The following is a 19,837-nucleotide window of genomic DNA, read 5'->3' on the forward strand; positions in this document are numbered from 1 at the left end:
TCCTAGATGGTAGTAACCTGGTGACTCCTGACACCAGACTGTGCCACCTATCTTCATTCCTTGGGCCCCGGGGGTGTCCCAGATGGGGTGGGAATGCCATTGACCCTCCCTCCCAGCCCTTCTCAGCTGGCAGTCATCAGACATTGGAAGAAGCAAAAACCGCTCCTTACTGGGAAGAGGTTGAAACTTTTGTTCTGTGAGTAAGTGCATTCCTGATAAAGCCTTGGTTGTTATATTGTTTTTAAATGGATTCCTGGGCTTTAGCCTGTGTTTTTATTTTTTAGGAAAGATTCTATGCACTGATAGTATGCTGTATTCTTTAAATTTTTAAAGAAGTAAACTGGAGTGTTCTGATTTTCATAGAGTTCTTATCCCAGGGAAGAACATCCAGAAAGATAGTCTAGCAAGTCTGTGATTATTTTACCCTGATTTGGTATTCCCTGTGGTGGGAACTTAATGAGTTTTTCTTGTAATCATCGTTATCATAGTTAAGATTTATTGACTGCTTACTCATTAAGGGGTAGTTGGATGTTTGTACTGGTTTTGTGAGTACTTGGATGAGATATGTAAAATAGATTAAACTCTTGAGGCGCTCTTGTAACAGTAAATACTAGAGCCACTGCCATTGTTCATCAGAAATCAGGAGATATATGTATAACTGATTCACGTTGTTATAAAGCAGAAACTAACACACCATTGTAAAGCAATTATACTCCAGTAAAGCTGTAAAAAAAAAAAGAAATCAGGAGAAAAACTTCATCATTGGCCTGAATGAGCTGAAGTTCATAGTAAGACTGTGGTCATTATTCATTACCTCTTTTCTTTCAAATAGTGAAACTGTTGGGTTTCTGTGGACAAGGCTGCTTTTTAATGGCATGTTCTCCAAACAGCTGTTAGGCACCCCCCTCCCCAATACCACAGATCACATCTGTTCCCACTGTTGATTAGCTCGAGGGTGGAGAAAGAAGAGAGGCTGTAGCATGTGTAATTACCAGTAATTAATTCTTGTTGAGCCTCTTCATTTCCTTCTATTCTAACTCCACCTACCCTTCTTCCTGTCTCTGTTGTAAATTCTATTTCATGTTGGCTACTTGTGGAAAATAATCTTGATGGGTATACAGCTGTTTTCCTAAAATTTTACATTCACCTTACAGTGAAGCTTTTATTTTTCTTCTGGTGGCAAGATCTCTTGATAAGGCAAATAAGAAAATACTAAAGTAGTGAGTACACCTCTTGGGGCTAGTTTTCCTGCCTCCTTCTGTTCTGTTTCTGTTGATGCTGTTTCCAACTGTCAACAAATATTTATCGAATATATTCTTTCTTAAAGGAACTAATGCAAGGCATGAATGAAGAAGTGTGAGGAAAACAAATGTAAGATAGGGTCCTGGTCCTTAACATTAATGTACAGAGTAATTAGAGACGTAAAACATGTACATGGAAAGATAACAATGTAAGTTAACATAATAATTGACCGAATTGTCAAGACCATAAGGTGGAGGTAATGTTCTACTATTTTTCTTTCTCTTTGGGGTAAGGTAGGGCTAAAGGAAATATAAATTTGAGCATTTTAATTAATATGTTACAGTAGAAGAGATATATCACAGGCTTGCTCTTTAATAAAGAAAGTTCACAGTAATCTTCTTTACACGTCTTAAAAGCCTAGAGATTTTCAAGACGTGATGCTTTTTTTGAGCCTCTTTTCGGGAGAATGGAGCTTCGAGTGGAACATTTTAAAACTGCTTGCTTTTAACATTTCAGATAAATTTAAAAATGTATTTGGTGTATCAGTCAGCAGGGCCCCAGTGACACTGGGATTAATAGGAGGATTTGATAAAGGGATTATTTACCAAAATGCGGGCGGCATATATAGTAAAATCACAAGGCAGCTGTGTGAACTTCAGGGCTAGTAATAGCAGGGATGTCACACTCTGAGGTGAAAAGGAGTGAGAGGAGGAACAGATGCCTAACCCCCAAAGAGAGAGTTGGGTGAGGAGGGTCTTCTGATCGCAAGTGGATGGATTCCGCCAGCCCTGACATTGTCACCTCCGGGAGAAAGCCAGAGGCATAGCCTGTGTTCATTTCCCTCCTGATCCAAGCAGTGTTCGCCATTAGCCAAACTCCACTGGAATTGGGATGAGGGAGCTCTTTGATGTAGTCTGTTAGGTCAGCCTTCCCTCCCACAGAGCAGGGTGGAGCGTGGAACTGGATGAACAAAGGCAAGATACCTGGTATATTTGGAGACTTTGTTAAGTTTGCCTAAATATGAGTAATCCCTCTTGGATAACGTAATCCTGTGCGCTAAATAATCTCTGACAATAGGCGTATGTCAGGAATCAGTACGCTTCATGACACATCAGTCGCTTCTCAAGCATGTGCACAGGGAGCCATTGACCTAGGTTAGTGATTCTCACCTGGGGGCGATTTTGGCCACTATGAGACATTTGACAATGTCTGGAGGCGTGTTCGTGTGTGGGCTTTGTCATTAGGATCTGGTGGAGGGTAGTCATGATGAACTGAACACAGTGAAGTGCTTTTTCATTCCATCAGGGTAGCTGCCCAGATGATTGTTGAAGATTCTAACCGAAGCAATGATCATGACTTTTGGTGAGAAGAGATTACTGAGCTTTGAAAGAACAATTCGAGTTGCATTCTGAGAATGAAGCTACAAGTCAGCATAGGTTGTACACATTGAACATGAGGTTGGGGGGTGGGGTGGGGAGTCCAGCCCTAAAAGATAAAGAAGAAATGAGACCACTGTGAATAACTGGGGTGTAGATGGTAAGCTCCTCAAGGGCATGGACTGCATTTTAGGTACCTGTCTGTCAATACCTATTTGTCAAGTGAATGAGTAACCCTTAATTGAGGAGAAATGGTTAGAAAGAAAGGCACGAGTAGGAAGGGACAGATGAAAGATGCTGGAAGGGGAGGAGGTGAGATTCTTGATGTGAAAGGAAAGATACTCTGGACTGCAAAGAAATGAGAAAGCTAGGCCGTAGAGGCCATATTGGGTGTGCCACTCAAGCTCATTGGATCTCAGGTTTCCAGACTTTATGTCTCTCCCTGACCTGGACCCTTGTATCTCATGGTTTCCTTTTCTTTAAGATGCAGTAGGTAGGGACAAGGATATTTAAACGATGTTGTCAGAAACCATTTGTCCCATTCCTCTTTTATCAGCACTGCCTTCCCTCCCTTTTAATGTCATGCCCTGCATGGACCCTGAGCTCCTTCTCTCCTTCTCAGTTGGACCCAGCTGAAGATTTAGGTAGGCCCCCAAAGAGAAGATTTTAATAGACCAGTCCATTGGTGTGGGACTTGGTGCGATTGCCTCAGTCATCCTGTTTTTATATTCCTGCATGACAACTCTTGAGATCTGTTCCTTTCATTGTCAGAAAAGGGAAAGCTGCTTACTTGGAGGTGACCACATTTGTCTTTTAAGTTCCTTAAGAGCAGTGAAACTCCTTTTATACTTCCCTCCGTGCTCAGCCCATTGTAAATGCTTGTTGAATTAGTGGATTTATGGAGGGTTACTCCTAAGATGGCAAAGAGAAGTGGTGGAGTGAGATAGGCAAGGATATATTTAGGAAACCTTGACCACGAAGTGTTCAGTCTTCTGAGTGACACATGACATTAGAAGGCCTCTTGTGTTCAAGAGGGTTGACTGTAGAATTAAGAAATAGAGGAGGAATTCAAAATACTGGAATGGGAGCTGGAGGTAACGAGAGCAGGAGTACTGTCTCTTTGCTGGAGGAAGAGTCATGCTGCTGTGGCCTGATAGTAGGCAGGGCCAGGTAGATCTGAAATGTCCACCAGCCAGCCTTGTCAGCATCGTTAAAAGAATGTCTGCCATCCAACTTAATAGCGAATCTTGCAGAGTTTTAAAAAATCAGCTTTCGGCTTCCCTGGTGGTTAAGAATCCGCCTGCCAGTGCGGGGGATACGGGTTTGAGCTCTGGTCCGGGAAGATCCCACATGCTGCGGAGCACCTAAGCCCATGTGCCACAACTACTGAGCCTGCGCTCTAGAGCCCGCAAGCCACAACTACGGAAGCCCACACGCCTAGAGCCCGTGTTCTGCAACAAGAAAGCCACCGCAGTGAGAAGCCCGTGCACCGCAATAAAGAGTAGGTCCCGCTCACCGCAACTAGAGAAAGCCCGCGCGCAGCAACAAAGACATAACACAGCCAAAAATAATAAATTAATTAAAAAAAAAGAAGTTAATGATGGGTAAGATTCCTTACAGACAGCCAGTGAACTAACCAACCTTTGGAATTTCCTAATCAAAACCATACACTATCTCTGTAATTATAATCATAGTGGTCATGGATTTGTTAAGACTCATTTGTTTTTTCTCCCTTCACCTATGACTGATGGTTGACACTAATTTTTAGGATGCTTAGTAAAGGGTTTACAAGTGGCATTGGAGCCAGCAAAATGAGTCACTCCTCTCTGGCAGTCTCTTGGGTAAATCGAGCACAGCCATGGGTATGAAATATACCAGGCAACTCTTTACTATAGTTTTAAGACTGATTCAACATAGGCATAAAATCTGTCCAAGTTTGGAAGGGAGGCTTATCTTTTTGGGGCTGTGACCCATTTGAGAATTGGGTGACAGCTGTGGATTCTTTATCCAGAAAAATGTTCACATATACACCAGTACAGAATTTTATAGACCATGAAGGAGGTTCAGAGACTGAGCCATAGCTCATAGAGGAAGTTTGTGCAGTTGAAAATGCATCTTCAAAATTACATTGTTAGGGACTTCCCTGGTGGTTCAGTGGTTAAGAACCCACCTGCCAATGCAGGGGACACAGGTTCGAGCCCTGGTCCAGGAAGATCCCACATGCCGTGGAGCATCTAAGCCCATGCGCCACAACTACTGAGCCTTCCCTCTAGAGCCTGCAAGCCACAACTGCTGAGCCTGCACTCTCGAGTCCATGAGCCACAACTACTGAGCCCACGTGCTACAAACTACTGAAGCCCACATGCCTAGAGCCCTTGCTCCGCCACAAGAGAAGCCACTGCACTGAGAAGCCCACGCACCACAACGAAGAGTAGCCCCTGCTCGCCGCAACTAGAGAAAGCCCACGCACAGCAACGAAGACCCAACGCAGCCAAAAATAATAAATAAATAAAAAATTTAAAATTATGTTGTTATATTTGGGATGGGTTCAAACATCTGTTTTTGAAATATAAATTATAGAAAGTAATGTGGCAAAATATTGGCAGATGGGGATATTGCAGAAAAGAGATTTTTTTCCCCCTGTGGTTATTTATTGAGATCATAGCAGAATCTTAAGGGGTAGGGAATTGTGGGGGGTTTGTTTGTTTATCAAACAAAAAAACCCTGAGGATCATTGGCTGTTTTAGCCCCGTCTTTTTGTTGAGGCAGAGGAATGTGGAAGGTAAGTACCTCACCCCTTGCACACCTTGTGCCTCTTAACATGGAGACGGCCTGTAGACCCACAGAGAAGGGAGCTGGCGATGGACAAGGAAGGGAGGATGGAAGCAGGTGGGCGTGGCGCACAGGATGAAAGGAGAGAAATTTCTTATGCATTTGCCCAGGTTGAACGCAATGCCCTTTTTCTTCTTCCTGTTTTAGTTTGTCTTGACATCTCCATCGAACAGACACATCAAGAAAGGAGATTTTCCTCTTTGCCAGAAGTTCTTAGAAAGACTTCACTAGTCTTTAATTTCATCTCCTTTGGGGTTAAGGAGAGCTGTTCTTTCCGAACTTCTTGTCGAGGGTTCTTGTATTCCTAATGCTTTATCTCCAGCTAGCTTGTTTTCGATGAATCCCTAAAGCAGAAGGTATTTTGTTCAGCTATCTAAGCACGAAAAGCAAGTATGTAATGCTGTAGTACCAGCGTTGTGGTTTTTTTCTCCTGCACGATATATTAACTAAGCAGAAAATTTAAAAGAACAAAGACAATAAAAGTAATGTTTGTTAGTGGTAGTTTGAGATATTTCAGGAGAGATGAGATGTGAAGAAAAGCAATGCCATATTTAGAAAGCTCCCTCCAACCCAACAGTATCTATTGAAGTAAACTTGATGACAGACTTTTTTCCTCTTCATGAATCATTGTATTCCTATAAAAGCGAAAATTCCTCTTCATCTAAACAAATGGCTTCCACATCTGTTTTCTTAGTTTCTCAAAAGGGTGTCTTTGGCTTGCATTTTTTTTAAAAGTGTTTATCTGTTTAAAACGGAATATCGTCAAAAGCAGTTTATACATCAAAATCCAAGTTGGTCTTCAGCTTCTAAGAATTAGTTAAGAATGATCTGGTGGTGATGGTGGTTGTATAGGGAAAAAAGAAAACACATTTTGTATTCTGCATAGGTAAGTTCTCCCTAACCATCCTCTTTAAGTTTTATTGATTTATATTTAATTTTACATGCTCTTTTGGTTTTGGGGGCTGATTGAGTAGGTAACTTTGTTATTGGTTGGCACATCCCAATATTTTAATGCTCTGGATTCAGAGTTCTGAACATAAGTATTTTCCAAATGAGTAGCAGGAGAGTTAATCTGTTAGTCCCATTGAGTAAGAACTGATCTGTAGTTAGATTTTTTTATTGTTGTTGTCCTGTAGTCAGCTTTCTCCCACCAGGTCACTAAGAGAAACACTCAGAACTGGTTTGTAAAAGGCTGCTGTATGCCCTTTTTTAAAGTGCTTGTTCAGTTCTCAATCTTGGGTGAGTCTGCGCACCCTCAAGGGTTTTGGTTTTGTCTTTTAAAATCTGTATTCTCTTCTTGTGTGACAGGCCACCATGCCCTTGAGACCATCCTGCCATTTAAAAATAAAGAATGTGAAGCAGCTGAAGTGCTGGCTCGTTTGCAGCTGACAGCAATCTGATCTACTGCTTGGATTCTTTTATCTGGGGACCGACATGCCAGTGGTTTGTGGCTCATCCTAGCCATGCCATCTGCAGTCACAAGGTTTAAGAGGGTGGGAGGAGAGGAGGTTGTCTCCAGGGGAAAGAAAGGTTTTTGTTTTTGTTTTTTTGTATGTAAATGTCAGGGAGAAAGGCTGTAGCTCGGCACAGGGGGTCCTACAGCAGGTCGCAGGCTCCTGGCTTCTTCCCACACAGTGGAATTTCTGGGCCCTGATGAGGTGCTCTTCTTTCAGGAGGTTCTGCAGGCTCCTCCCACCCCCGAGCTACAGCTGTCTGTTCTGTCAAAACAGTGGCTAGCTTTGAGGTCAGAGGTCCATGAGAACTCTGAGATATTTGATGTTATCAAATCAGTGACAAAGGCAATTGAATTAATCACTTATGACTTAGTTTCTCTCAAAGGGTGTGGAGAATATTATTTGGAAACAGGGGAGCCCTTCCCCCATCACTCCTTTTCTTTTCTTGGCTGACTGTGAACCGGAACTGCTAACAAATGGCGTCTATCTTGACATAAGGGAGGAGCCCTCCCCGCTCCCAAATGCAGAAGAGAGGCAGGAAAAGGATGGTTATGTTGGAGCAATGGGAGGCTCTTCCCTTGTGAAGTGAATTGATTGCTGTTCCGTCTTCCTGTTGAGCCCATCGCCGCCTCAAGGAGGGGAGCCTCCGCAGAGGTTTTGCTTGCTGTTTCTTGAGCCGCGGCTGGTAGCTGCTTTGGTTGCTCATGAAAAGGCAAGGTGCTCCCCCTTTTTGACCTTGTTCGGAGGCTTAATACAATTATTTGTGTTAGGCGCTAGCCACCTGTTGGGATCGTTCTCGTTAAAGGTCAGCGTGTGGTGCCTCGCTGTCTGACTGTGGCAGCCTGCGTCAGATTTGCCAGTGGCCACTGGTTTGTGTGACACCTGCCAATTGTGACAGAAAGAACGGAGATTTGATAGATGGGAGGGAAAGGAAGGTGCTGGAGGAGGAATGAGGGATCAGGAGACCCACGGAGCACCATTACTGTGGTTGGGGTGCCAGCTTGCCTCGTCTCGGTTTTCTCCTGCTTCCCCATCATGAACTGTGCCATCTGTTTTGATGGGCTCTGTTATTGTCTGCCCGCTGCCATTGCTTTGATTTATTCATATATTGCATCTCTGTTGAGCATTGGATTTCTTGCATCTGAAACTTGCCACATCCCCTCTATTGAGCATCCTTGCTTCCACCTGCCTCCCTGTGGTCTCCACTGAGTTGTCCACAGGCATAGCATATTCATGAGCTACAAAACGCTCTGCCTCTGCTCCCCTTCCCGGATTCCCTATCTCAATGAGTAGCTGCCTCCCCAGTTGTTAAACCAGGAATGTGGGTATCATCCTTGACTCCTGTCTCTTCCTCGTGCCCCAAATCCAGCCAGTTGCCCGGTTTTGTAGATTCTACTTCCTAAACACCCATGACTCTCTCTCTCTCTCTCTCCAGTGCAATGACTATTATGCTATTCAAGCCTCGTTACTTCTTCCTGGATGCTACCCCTGCCCCCACTCCTCCACATGTATTCTCCACAAGTTTTATAGCCAGAGAGACCTCTTTAAACTATCAATCTGATTCTGTCCCTCCTTAAAAGTCCTTACTGTGGCTTATGAGGCCCTTCACAGTTGGGCCTCTTTCCTGCCCTCTCCCAACTTTCCCAAGCATTCTAGCCTCAGCCATACTTTTTATTTTCTTCTTGTGGCAAAAAACAAACAAACAAAAACTTAAAAAAATTTTTTGAAAGCTTAATTTTCTTCAATCACCATTGAGTTTCCCCTCTGTCCTTTGGATCTTCACACTCTTCCCCTGTCCCCCTTATCCTGTTATTCCGTATAGCTCACCTTCCCCTTATTGACAATCTGCTTTCAGGAATTTTCTCTAACTCCCACCCCAGAGGCCCCTATTATGTATGCATATTTTTTTTTCAGTTGCCTATTTGGTTCTCTCCACTAGATATTACATGCTCTAGAGGGAAGGAATCATGTCTGAATCACTCACCTTTGTGTTCCTTTTACCTAGCACATAAGAACAGCTCAGGAAATACTTGTTGATGAGTGAATGATAACTTCTTTTTTGAGGTTCTAAACAAAAAAAATAACAGGGCTTCCTAGAATTCATCAGATTCTTGAGCCTTGGCCAGATTAGAGAGTAGAAATGCAAATGAAGTTCAGAAGTAAAGGGGATTTTTTTTTCCATAACAGTGATCAGCCACATCTTTTATAGCTTATATGTTGATATTTTGTCCTCTCCATATTCTGCATCTCCATCCTAAATAACTTTTCTCAACTTGGTATTTATCTTTCTTTCAAAAATTTCTGAGTTCTTCCCAAAGAAAGCATAGAGGATGATGGGACAGGAGAAAAAGTGTTTGATAAATGGGAACACATTATTTGATTGATCCTTAAATGTAGAGGGACATTCTGGAGGCATGCCTGAGTATGTGTGCAATGCATGTATCTCTGGACAGGTGGACACAATCACATTTCCCCAGAACAAGACCATCTTTCTGAAAGATTTTTCTTTGTAGTGGGAGCCCTCCATATTTTAATCATAGCTAGCTCCTAGAATCTGTTTTCTGAACTTCTAATAAAAAGAGGGTGAGCATGGGACACCTTTTTTTTTTTTTTTTTGCCATACGCGGGCCTCTCACTGCTGTGGCCTCTCCCACTGTGGAGCACAGGCTCCGGACGCGCAGGCTCAGCGGCCATGGCTCACGGGCCCAGCTGCTCTGCGGCATGTGGGATCTTCCCGGACCGGGGCACAAACCCGTTTCCCCTGCATTGGCAGGCGGACTCTCAACCACTGCGCCACCAGGGAAGCCTGGGACACCATTTTATAAGAAATAGAGTTGCTGTGGGAGGGCATGTAGAAAGTATGGTCATTATAGAACAGAATTTTGTGTTTAGCCTTGGGACTGAGGGAGGGAGTCGTCCCTTCCCTCCCCGCCCCGTCCCCCCGTCCCCCCGTCCCCCCGTCCCCCCGTCCCCTCGTCCCCTCCAGGTACTGAGCTTAAAAAGCTCTCCCTCCTCTGACCTCCCTGGAGGCAGAGAATAATGAAGGACAGCCCCATGAGTATCTTGTCACACACTAATCTTGAGCTTTCTGGAAATCAACAATGCTTCCATCAAAATGGTGACAGCAGCGCCTTGGTCACTGCAGCTTGAGGTTGTCCTCCGGACCACCAGCTAGGTCCTCTTCCACGGCTGAGCTTCAGGCCAGGTGCTTAGTGATGATGAGTGGCATCCTGTGAAATCTGATATTTGTGGGGGCCAGGAGCTCAGAGTGAGGCTAACGTCACATTTTCTCATGACCTCAGTTATAAAGAAAATGTTGCAGATTCTGGAAAATGCTAATGTCCGTTTTAGCCATAAGTATTATCTTGATTGCAGTGCTTCAGAATTGCCCAACTTCATTATCTGAGCATAGCCAGCCTGACGCCTTCTTCTCAAATAGACAATTATGATCAATTAAGCACTTTCAGGCCTTATAGAATACTTAATTTTATTAGTCAATTATTTGTGCTTTGAAAGAGTTAATGGTAGCTACCCAAGCCATTATTAGAAATTAGAATGTCCCAAAATAGAAAGGCTATTTCGTTTGTGTATGGCACTGCAGTGGAAAATGCCAAGCATAGTTTTTACTGAGTTAAAGGGTGAGGGAGGGCGGAGTGGGGGAGAAAGTTACATGTAAATCATTTAGCCATTAACCTAATGGGTGGATTTATAAATCCTATTACTATAAGCCCTTTTCATTTCCACTGAGGCTTGGTGCATGCTTGATCCCACTAATGTAAAATTCATTCCGTCTAAGTGATTACTGAAGTAAGACACTTGGAGTCAGTTTTCATCGGGTTGTGCGAAACTTGCCTGAGTGCCGATGTTCACTACAGGGCGGACATAGTTTGGCCGTGTCTTCATTAGCTCCCCAGATGAGTTATGTGAGGAGTCAATCAGGGAACCAAATCTTGGTGCCTTTTGACATGTCTGTGTTCTTCTGTGAGGGAAATACATTGAAGGGGCTGAAAATACCCAGCTCCAAAGCAAGAGGCAAGACCTTTGGGTGGGGCTTTTCTAGTCTCATGGACATTATGTGAATTCCAGGAAATCAGAAAGCTCTATTTTTATGGCTAATTGGAACATCTTCAGTGATACTTATACTTAAATGAATCAAAATTTCAAAATTGATGAAACACATGGACCCTTTTCCTAGAAAAATGCATATAGGCACACATTCAAATTTCTCCTTACAGTTTCGGGGATTTTCGGATTTCTTGACCTTAGGTCAATATCTCCTGCTCTAGTTTCAATCTTGTTGTCTGAGGGATTTTTTTTCTCCCCCTGAGGATTTAATATTTAAGAATGTAGGCTCGTACTTGATCTCTTGTGTCTGTGAGTAGATTTGGCTCAAGTTTGCTTTAAAACCAGCTCTACAAGCTCTCCAGTCTCCTGTGTCAGGTATAATCCCACGTATGGCAATAGTGCACATATATGCGAGTGAAACATATAAGACGTGAGTTTCTAGACTGGAAGTTGGAGTGGAGGAGGAATAGAGCATAAGAATGTTGTGAAGGGAAGGTTTCTTTGAAGGTGAAAACAGTCTTTTAAAAGTCAAAATGTAAAGTGGATTTTTAAAAATCCACAAGATGAGTAAATATTTTAGGGCAAGAAATTAGAAGACAAGGGAGAAGTTCAGTTTTCATTTCACATATTCAGCGCCGTAGTTTGTGGTTTTTTAATTTTTTAGATCAAAATTAGGGCCCTGTCAGATTTTACGGCAGTAATTGAAAGATACTCATAAATATCATTAAATGTGTCTGTTGGGGAGGGGAAACCTTTCAGAAAGCTTTGTTTAGTCAACGTGTTTTATATTCCTTACACATGAGCTACCAGAAGGTTATGTTGTAAATTAAGGATTTAAAACAAAATCAGTTTATCTGGAAACGAGTTGTATGGGAGAGGTACACTGTTTCAGTTAAGTTTATAATTAACGGGCCTTTATCACTGGGGTAGAAATTAATTTCTCTTCAGTGAATATTTGTTTATTTAACATGCATTGTATTTGAAGGTGGAATTAAAACTGATTTACTGTTCATTTCTTGCATGGAAAGAGCTAGCATTTAAATGCGTGCTGTGTGTGGGTTTAATAGCTGCTTCCTGTAACCAGCTTTAGGGTCCTGTCGTTGTGGAGGTGCATTTATCAATCCATGGCTTTGCTTCTTTTCTTCTTCTCACGCTGGACCACTTGGGGTTGCCTCCTTTTACTAGAGCCTGAGAAATAAATATGCATTGAATTACTGCTACGTGCCAGGCATTGTGTTAGGTTTAATGGCAAAGACATGATCTCTGCTTATAATTTACTTATAGTTTCTTTTTTTTTTTTTTTTAATAAAATTATTTATTTATTTTTGGCTGTGTTGGGTCTTCGTTTCTGTGCGAGGGCTTTCTCTAGTTGCAGCAAGCGGGGGCCACTCTTCATCACGGTGCGCGGGCCGCCCACTGTCGCGGCCTCTCGTTGCGGAGCACAGGCTCCAGACACGCAGGCTCAGTAGTTGTGGCTCACGGGCCCAGTTGCTCCACGGCATGTGGGATCTTCCCAGACCAGGGCTCGAACCCGTGTCCCCTGCATTGGCATGCAGATTCTCAACCACTGTGCCACCAGGGAAGCCCCTGCTTATAGTTTCTTAATCTTACCTTTTCTAATAGAGTTGTATGCTGTGATTTACACAGAATAATTTGGGGCCTACATTGAACTAACATTCTCATTAGTATCATTGGATTGGGGAGGCCAGAGAGGCTTTTCTGGTGGTGTGAAGTTCCTTGTAAAATAAAGGAACTTCATGTTTTAGTTGGAGGGGCCATTTATTATGTTTGGAGCTGGTGAAGGTTTGGAGGAGATGGTTGGGATTTAGAATAAATGCTTGTGGGACAGACAATTGAATATGGGCCTGGAGAGAGAAAATGTTGAGTTATCAGTATAATATCACTGATTCTCAGCCAGGGGCAGTTATGCTCCTCAGGAATCATTTGGCAATATCTGGAGAAAATTTTGGTCACAACTGAAGAGTATATGTGTGTGTCTGTGCACACATATGCATGTGCATGCATGCTACTGGCATCTAGTGGGTAGAGGCCAGGGCCAGCCTTCCATGACAGAGAATTATCCAGCCTAAATGTCAGTAGTTCTGAGGACGAGAAACACTGGTGTGTGTGTGTGTGTGTGTGTGTGTGTGTGTGTAGGTGTGTGTGTAGGTGTGTGTGTAGGTGTGCATGTATTCTCCCGGAGCAGGGGAGCAGGGTTATCTCAAGACAAAGTGTCAGATGTTTTATATACTGTAAATGTGCCCACCCACTTAAATGAAGTGCATAAAGTTATATGCAGACAACTCGTGAGAGCTTATGTATTTCTAGTTATTTTACGACCAAGTGGCCTTCAGAAGCAATCTAGAATATGGCAATATAGTCTTACAATGATAGTTGTCTTTGTTGGATATATTAGTGCCTCCTTTTCATAACACTAAAGAAATGAGTGTGGTACAAAGTCAAAGCAGCCATATATAAGGAAGAGATATTGCTACTTGTCAAACTTGAATTCTAGATTTTTAGATCTGGGAGGAATCCCAACCTCTTAATTTTATAAATGAGGATGCTAAGACCTAGAGGGGGAAACCAACTTGTTCGCAAATCACTTAGCTAGTAATTGGCAGTTTTAAACCAGTATTCAGATTTCAGACCCCTGACTTTTTAGTTTTTTTAACTCGTATTTGTATAACGTTTTATCTTTGTAAAGCATGTTTTCAGTGTACGGTTCTTCTTATTACCACCTAGCTCTGGGAACTGGGTGGTAGTATTATCGCAGTTTTAAAGAATGTAAAGCTAAGGTTTAAAGGCAGTAGAGAGCCCAGTGTCATGGGAATGGAGGAGACAGAAAGTAGGGTGCTTATTAAATCCATAGCCCTTGCTCCCTGAACATCTTAGAGAGAAGACACATATCTAAGAATAACAGAGAATAGGAAAATAGGAAAAAGGCGATCTAATATAATGAAGATGAAATAAAAGATGTTTGCCAAGCAGGAGAACTGAGTAACACCGAGTCCTGCTTGGAAACTGCTGAAACTGGGAATAGGGAAAGCTTAATGATTGGATTACCAAATATCATAATATTTATATTTCTTCTACTTTTCTCTTCCCCATCCTTCAAAACCATTCATGTTGCTACCCCTATTATGCTAATGTATTACAAAAAGTTTCCAGTTTATTTCTAATTTTATGTCATCAGTAACAGAAGAATCCTAAAGCCATTTGAGATTTCACTTGTCATTCTGTTCGTGCGTTATTTGTTTCGAATTTGACCTTAACCCAGCATTTTCTTATCTTAGAAGATTCCCATTTTGTTTAGTTTCTGCATCAGATATCAAAGTGGGTTTCTTGTTAGTAGATATTACTATGATAGATGTATGCTTTTGGAGTAAGAGCTTGAAATTTTATTTTTTTTAACTGTGGGAAGTTGGTGTTTTCTCTCTCATTTAGTATTGATAAGTACTGTTTGGGACTTCCCTGGTGGCGCAGTGGCTAAGAATTTGCCTGCCAATGCAGGGGACACAGGTTCCATCCCTGGTCTGGGAAGATCCCACATGCCACGGAGCACCTAAGCCCGTGAGCCACAACTACTGAGCCTGTGCTCTAGAGCCCGCGAGCCACAACTACTGAGCCCACGTGCCACAGCTACTGAAGCCTGTGCGCCTAGAGCACGTGCTCTGCAACAAGGGAAGGCACCACAATGAGAAGCCTGCGCACCGCAACAAAGAGTAGCCCCCGCTCGCTGCAACTAGAGAAAGCCCACGCACAGCAACGAAGACCCAACAGAGCCCCCCCCCAAAAAAAAGGCACTGTTTTAGTCTGTAATACCATTAAAATCATTTTATAACCTTTGAATGCATGCATGGCAAAACACTAGTATTCTGTTCTAACAAAAAATAAAGACCCTGGCCTCGTTAGGAGAACCTGTAACCACACACCTCAGTCGTGGTTGGTCTTAGGTGGCTGCTGTTGTTTATCCTGGTGCGACAAACATGCTTTGTGCTTAGTAAACCGCATCATGGGTGTGGTCCTGAACACATTATTTTCTTTAGGAAGCAATTTTTGAAATACACTTCACGTTTCCTTTTTAGTCCTCACCATCCTTCCCCAGTCTTCAGAGGCTCAGATTGGGGCTAAAACACCTTTTCGTGTTATTTTAATGACTGCTCTCCCCACCCCCAGCCCCACTCCTTTCCTGTTTCCCCCTCCTCTTTTCCCCCAATGGCACTGCTCTGCAAAGCCTGCAATGATTGATATGATGGCAGTGCTGTCATTCTTTTTAACCAAAAAAAAAGTCATTTTTGTTCTAGTTATTTTAATAGAGTCCCATTAAAGATGTATTGCTGACTGAAATACCGGCATGAAGGGCTCTCGCTGAGCTGAGCCCAGGAATTAAGAAGTCAGGAAATCGGCTGCTGCATTGCAAGAGCCTTGTGTGACACCGAATCTCCTGATTGGGGAGATCATTACTGCTATTATGACTCGACTTGCGTAGGAATTTTAAATTCCATCTGAATGTCAGTAATAACCCTCTTAGCAAATTATCCTGAATAAAATCACGAAGGCATTTTATATAATAGGTGTTGAATTACTGGATAGATTTGCTAATTAAATACTCTTTGTTCTGCTGCAGTTGACATTACAGGGTAAGATCTTGAACAATTATTCTCAACAGCTGTACTTTGTTAAGGGAAAAATTAACCACAAAGTTTATTTTTTTACACTTGAAGTTGGCAGATTTTTGAAATGTGCTTGAAAAAATTCCATCATCCAATTGGTAATGAGTAGATAAATATGCAGGTGTTGCTGTGAAATCAGATAACTGCAGACTGCCTTATTAATGAATTTAGCAAGCCTTTGTAGCCCTGTGTTCTAGCTGCTGGCACTTAGAAAGTGATTTTCTGTCAGAATGGGTAGCTTTAATATTAGGCTTGTCACTGTGAAGTGAACTTATGAACGGTTATCTTGTAATCACTGTACCTTGTGTCCAGTAGACCTTTCAGGATACCTGTGGCTTTTTATTTAAATGCATTTCCTTAATGGGGAAAATATCTGTAATATATAAGTTTTTGATTGTTGGCTTCCAGAACATTCATGTGGTATGGGCCTTTTAACAAGGCAGTGAAACACAATGAAAAGAAAATGAGACATAAGGTCCAGCTTCCAGATCAAGCTGTTGATTAGCTCTGTTACTTTGGGCAAAATCGTAGAGCCTAGTTTTCCTCATCTGTAAAATGGGGTTTATAATAGCGCCTACTCCTCAGGATTATTCATTCAGCATTCTACAGATATTCATTAATAGCTACCATGTACCAGGGCCTCTGCTAGATAATAAAGAGTTTGGTAACCCACAGGAAAGATGGTGGTTAAAAGTATTGTCAGAAATTGGTACAACCTCTTTGGAGACCTGTTTGGCTATATTTATCAAAAATGTAAAAACACAACCTTTGATCCAATAAGCCCTCTTGTAGGAGTTTATCTCATTACTGGCAGATTGGCAAATTACATGTATATAAGGATTATTTATTAAAGTGTGTTTATGAAGGTAAGGATTAGGAACCACCTACGTTCATTAACAGCACTAGTTAAATCATGCTTGAGTCGTACAGTGGAATACTGTGTAGTCGTTAAAAAAAGAATAAGGCAGCTCTTTATGTGTGGGTATGGAATAATCTCTAAAATAAAGTATTAGGTGAAAAAAGCAGTTGCGGTATGTATAGTCTTTATAGTTTGCTTAGTTTCCTATCATTTTTTGCAAAGCATCCGCTGAGAGGTTTCTGCCACCAAAGGGGAACTCATTTTAGTAGCAGCCCTCAAATTGTGTGTGGAAATGGTTGTGAGTTGGTGGAAGGACAGCATGAGGGTGGGTGGTGGATCTGAAAGGTGAACGTCGACACTTCATGTTGGAGGTGCTCTTAGGGATGATATAGTAGGTTTGGTTCACAGTGCAAAAGGAGAGCAGAAGAAATCTGTTAGTGCATATGTGGAATTGGAGTCAAAGGTTGACAGATTGCTTCTGAGGTGGTGTACTTAGCAGGGAATGCTTACCTGGTGGGGTTGTCCGTTGTGATGAGGAAAGCCAAGCCTAGCAAGGTGGAAGGGGCAGAGGCTGAAGAGAACTCATGATAAGTAGTTTTGTCCTCACTATGATTAACTTGACTTGGGTTGATCTCATTATTGCCCTTTTCCCAAAGGAATTGTCAGGTATTCTCCCACAGTGCATTTCCCTGTAATTTATATGTTAATAAATGAAGATGAAGTGGAAGAGAGTGAATGTTTTTTATGAGTTAACTGGATTTTAGTGTCTAGTAGAAGAGTGATTGGGATTACTATGAGACCTGTCAGTCAACTAGCCAACAGTTTTTCGAGTGCCTGTTAGATGTGAAGCGCAAACATGTGCTCTGACCTCCAGGAGCTTGTGGTCTAGTTGGGTAGGGGACAAACTGTCAGCTAAAAACTGTTTCCAGGGACTTCCCTGGCAGTCCAGTGGTTGGGACTCCGCCTTCCAGTGCAAGGGTGCAGGTTCAATCCCTGGTTGGGGAGCTAAGATCCCACATGCCTTGCGGCCAAAAGGCCAGAACATAAAACAGAAGCAATATTATAACAAATTCAATAAAGACTTAAAAAAATGGTCCACATCAAAAAAAAAAACTTAAAAAAAAGATTGGGATTACCATGATTATCTTAGTCCAGTGGTCCTTAACCCTGCCTGCAAGGTAAGAATAATCTTGAGAGCTGTTTAAAAAAAATTGCTGGGGCCAGCTCTTGGCATTTTTTAAAAAGATCCCCGGGTGATTCCACTGTACAGCCACTATGGAAACCATTGGTTAGCCTGATCAGTATTCACCACCCCCAGGGTAGGGGAAGGTCTTCCTTTCCCAAGAACATATGACACTGAACTCATGCACAACATTGGGAGACAGTACTACAGAGGAGGCGGGCAATGGAAATGGAACGTACGGGGTAGATATAAAAGACACTCAAAGGCCAGGATTTACAGGGATCTGTAATATAAAGGACAAGAAGGACAGAAACACCATGACGTTTGAGCTTAGTTGACAAGAAAGACTCTTGGAGGTAGGGAAAAGAAATATAAATGAAGTAAATCTTCTATCTGGGTCATTGGAAGGGTGACTTCTGGTTTAGATTGATGCTTTGAAAGATGGATGCTTGTCTAGAAACAATAGCGTGCAGTGACTCAGGCCCCACGCTCTGGAGTCAGAGCGCCTGTGTTTGTATCTTTGCTCTATCACTTACTAGGAGAAATTAATTCTCTTCTCTTTGTTTTTTGCATCTAACAAATAACGGTATTAATAGTGGATGTCTTGGGGCCCTTAGAGAATGAAATGAAGAAATGCACGAGATGCTCATAGCAGAGCGTCTTGCCCATATATTTTACACATACACACATATACTGAGTGCTGAGGATGTTGTATTACTCCTTTGAAGAGGCCTTCACTTGTAAAATATGTTTTACTTCTGATCTAGTCCAAGATAATTTATGTCTGTTTTTATTTACAACTACATTATAACCTGTATGTTTCTAGTCTTATAGCTGCGTAGGCCTGGGGACAGACCTATCTACAGATACTATCTACTATATCTGTTTGTCTTTATTTACTGCATGTTTATTGAGCCCCACCTTTGCACGGGACACTGTACTAGCTCCAGGGATATATAGTAAAGATCTACATATTTTTTTTTAACTTTTAAAATTAAGATCCTGAATACCGTAAGAATTGCTGGATTTGAAATGCTTGGTCAAGCTTTTTGTTAGCCGTGTAGTTCTATTTAAATATTAATAGCAAGAATAGTTTGCCTTTATGCCATATTATAACAGGGTATTTTATTCATATTTATTAAAGATAGATCTTTATGTAGATCTGCTTACATAGATCTTACATAGATCTTTACAGCAAATCTGCTTACGTATCTCTGCCTAAGAGTCAGTGTAGAGGCAAACTGATTTTTAGATTACGTTGATGATGTTGTTTTGAGGGTTGTAGTTAGAAAACCATCAAGAGCTTTAAAAATATATGGGAATGACAAATCATTGGGTTACCTATCTCTGTCAGCATATATTTAGGTTTTTGTAATTATATAATGCATTAATCTTGACTTTTTATTTCATTTAGATTTTGATGCATACGAAAGAGATGGTACAGAAGGTAATGCTGAGCATTTTCATCCTACAGTGATTCTTAGTTATCATACCTGGTGACGTTTTTGTATTCAAGGAAAATTGTAACCCAGACTGGAAATGACTTCTTAGGATGCCTGGTTTATATTTATAATCCCTCCTAATGGATTATAGCCTTTTTCTTTTACTAACACTGATATGATCTAGCCGCTGCTTGAAGCCTATATGTGAGTGTTTCTAGCAAATTAGTAACAGTGCTAATTAGAGCTTACTTCCAGGCCTTTATACTGTATGTGCTCTAGTGTTGTTTGTTATGATTGATTTTTTTGACACTTCATATTATACTAAATACTGTTTGAAACTGTTAAGAATTTAATACGGATTTGTGCCCCTGAATTGAAAAAACCCATTTTGTTTCTGCTTCATAAATTGCCATGACCACGAAGCATGTGGGACAGTGGTAGACCCCCCTTTCCTAGTCTCTTATCTTTTTGAAACTAGATACTTCCCCTGCCACTCCACTCTCTGTTATAAGAAAATTAGGGAGATTTTCTTAATATGGCAGTGCTTGCCTTTCTGGTTTATTGGGGCTTAGTCTTTGATTGTGCAGTGACAATATGGGTAAGAAGAAACGTAAACTCTTGAAAAATCATCCGGAACCTGTAGTTTCTATAGCATGGAAAATCTTGAGTTTCACTGGGTGCGTGATGGTCACAGTGTTTTTGTTGTTA

At 41.8% G+C, this 19,837-nt stretch overlaps 1 protein-coding gene across 3 annotated transcripts in view; it reads left to right on the plus strand.

Annotated features, from left to right (window-relative positions):
• Nucleotides 1-19,837, plus strand: part of POLA1 (DNA polymerase alpha 1, catalytic subunit) — a 306,641-nt gene that overhangs the window by 110,621 nt on the left and 176,183 nt on the right. For all 3 annotated transcript variants that reach the window (XM_065900491.1, XM_065900493.1, XM_065900494.1), the window contains one exon: nucleotides 19,102-19,134. In XM_065900491.1, coding sequence (XP_065756563.1) covers nucleotides 19,102-19,134 — 33 coding nt within the window. The remainder of the gene's footprint in view (nucleotides 1-19,101; nucleotides 19,135-19,837) is intronic.

The sequence above is a fragment of the Phocoena phocoena genome, chromosome X (assembly GCF_963924675.1).
Source record: "Phocoena phocoena chromosome X, mPhoPho1.1, whole genome shotgun sequence".
NCBI lineage: Eukaryota > Metazoa > Chordata > Mammalia > Artiodactyla > Phocoenidae > Phocoena > Phocoena phocoena.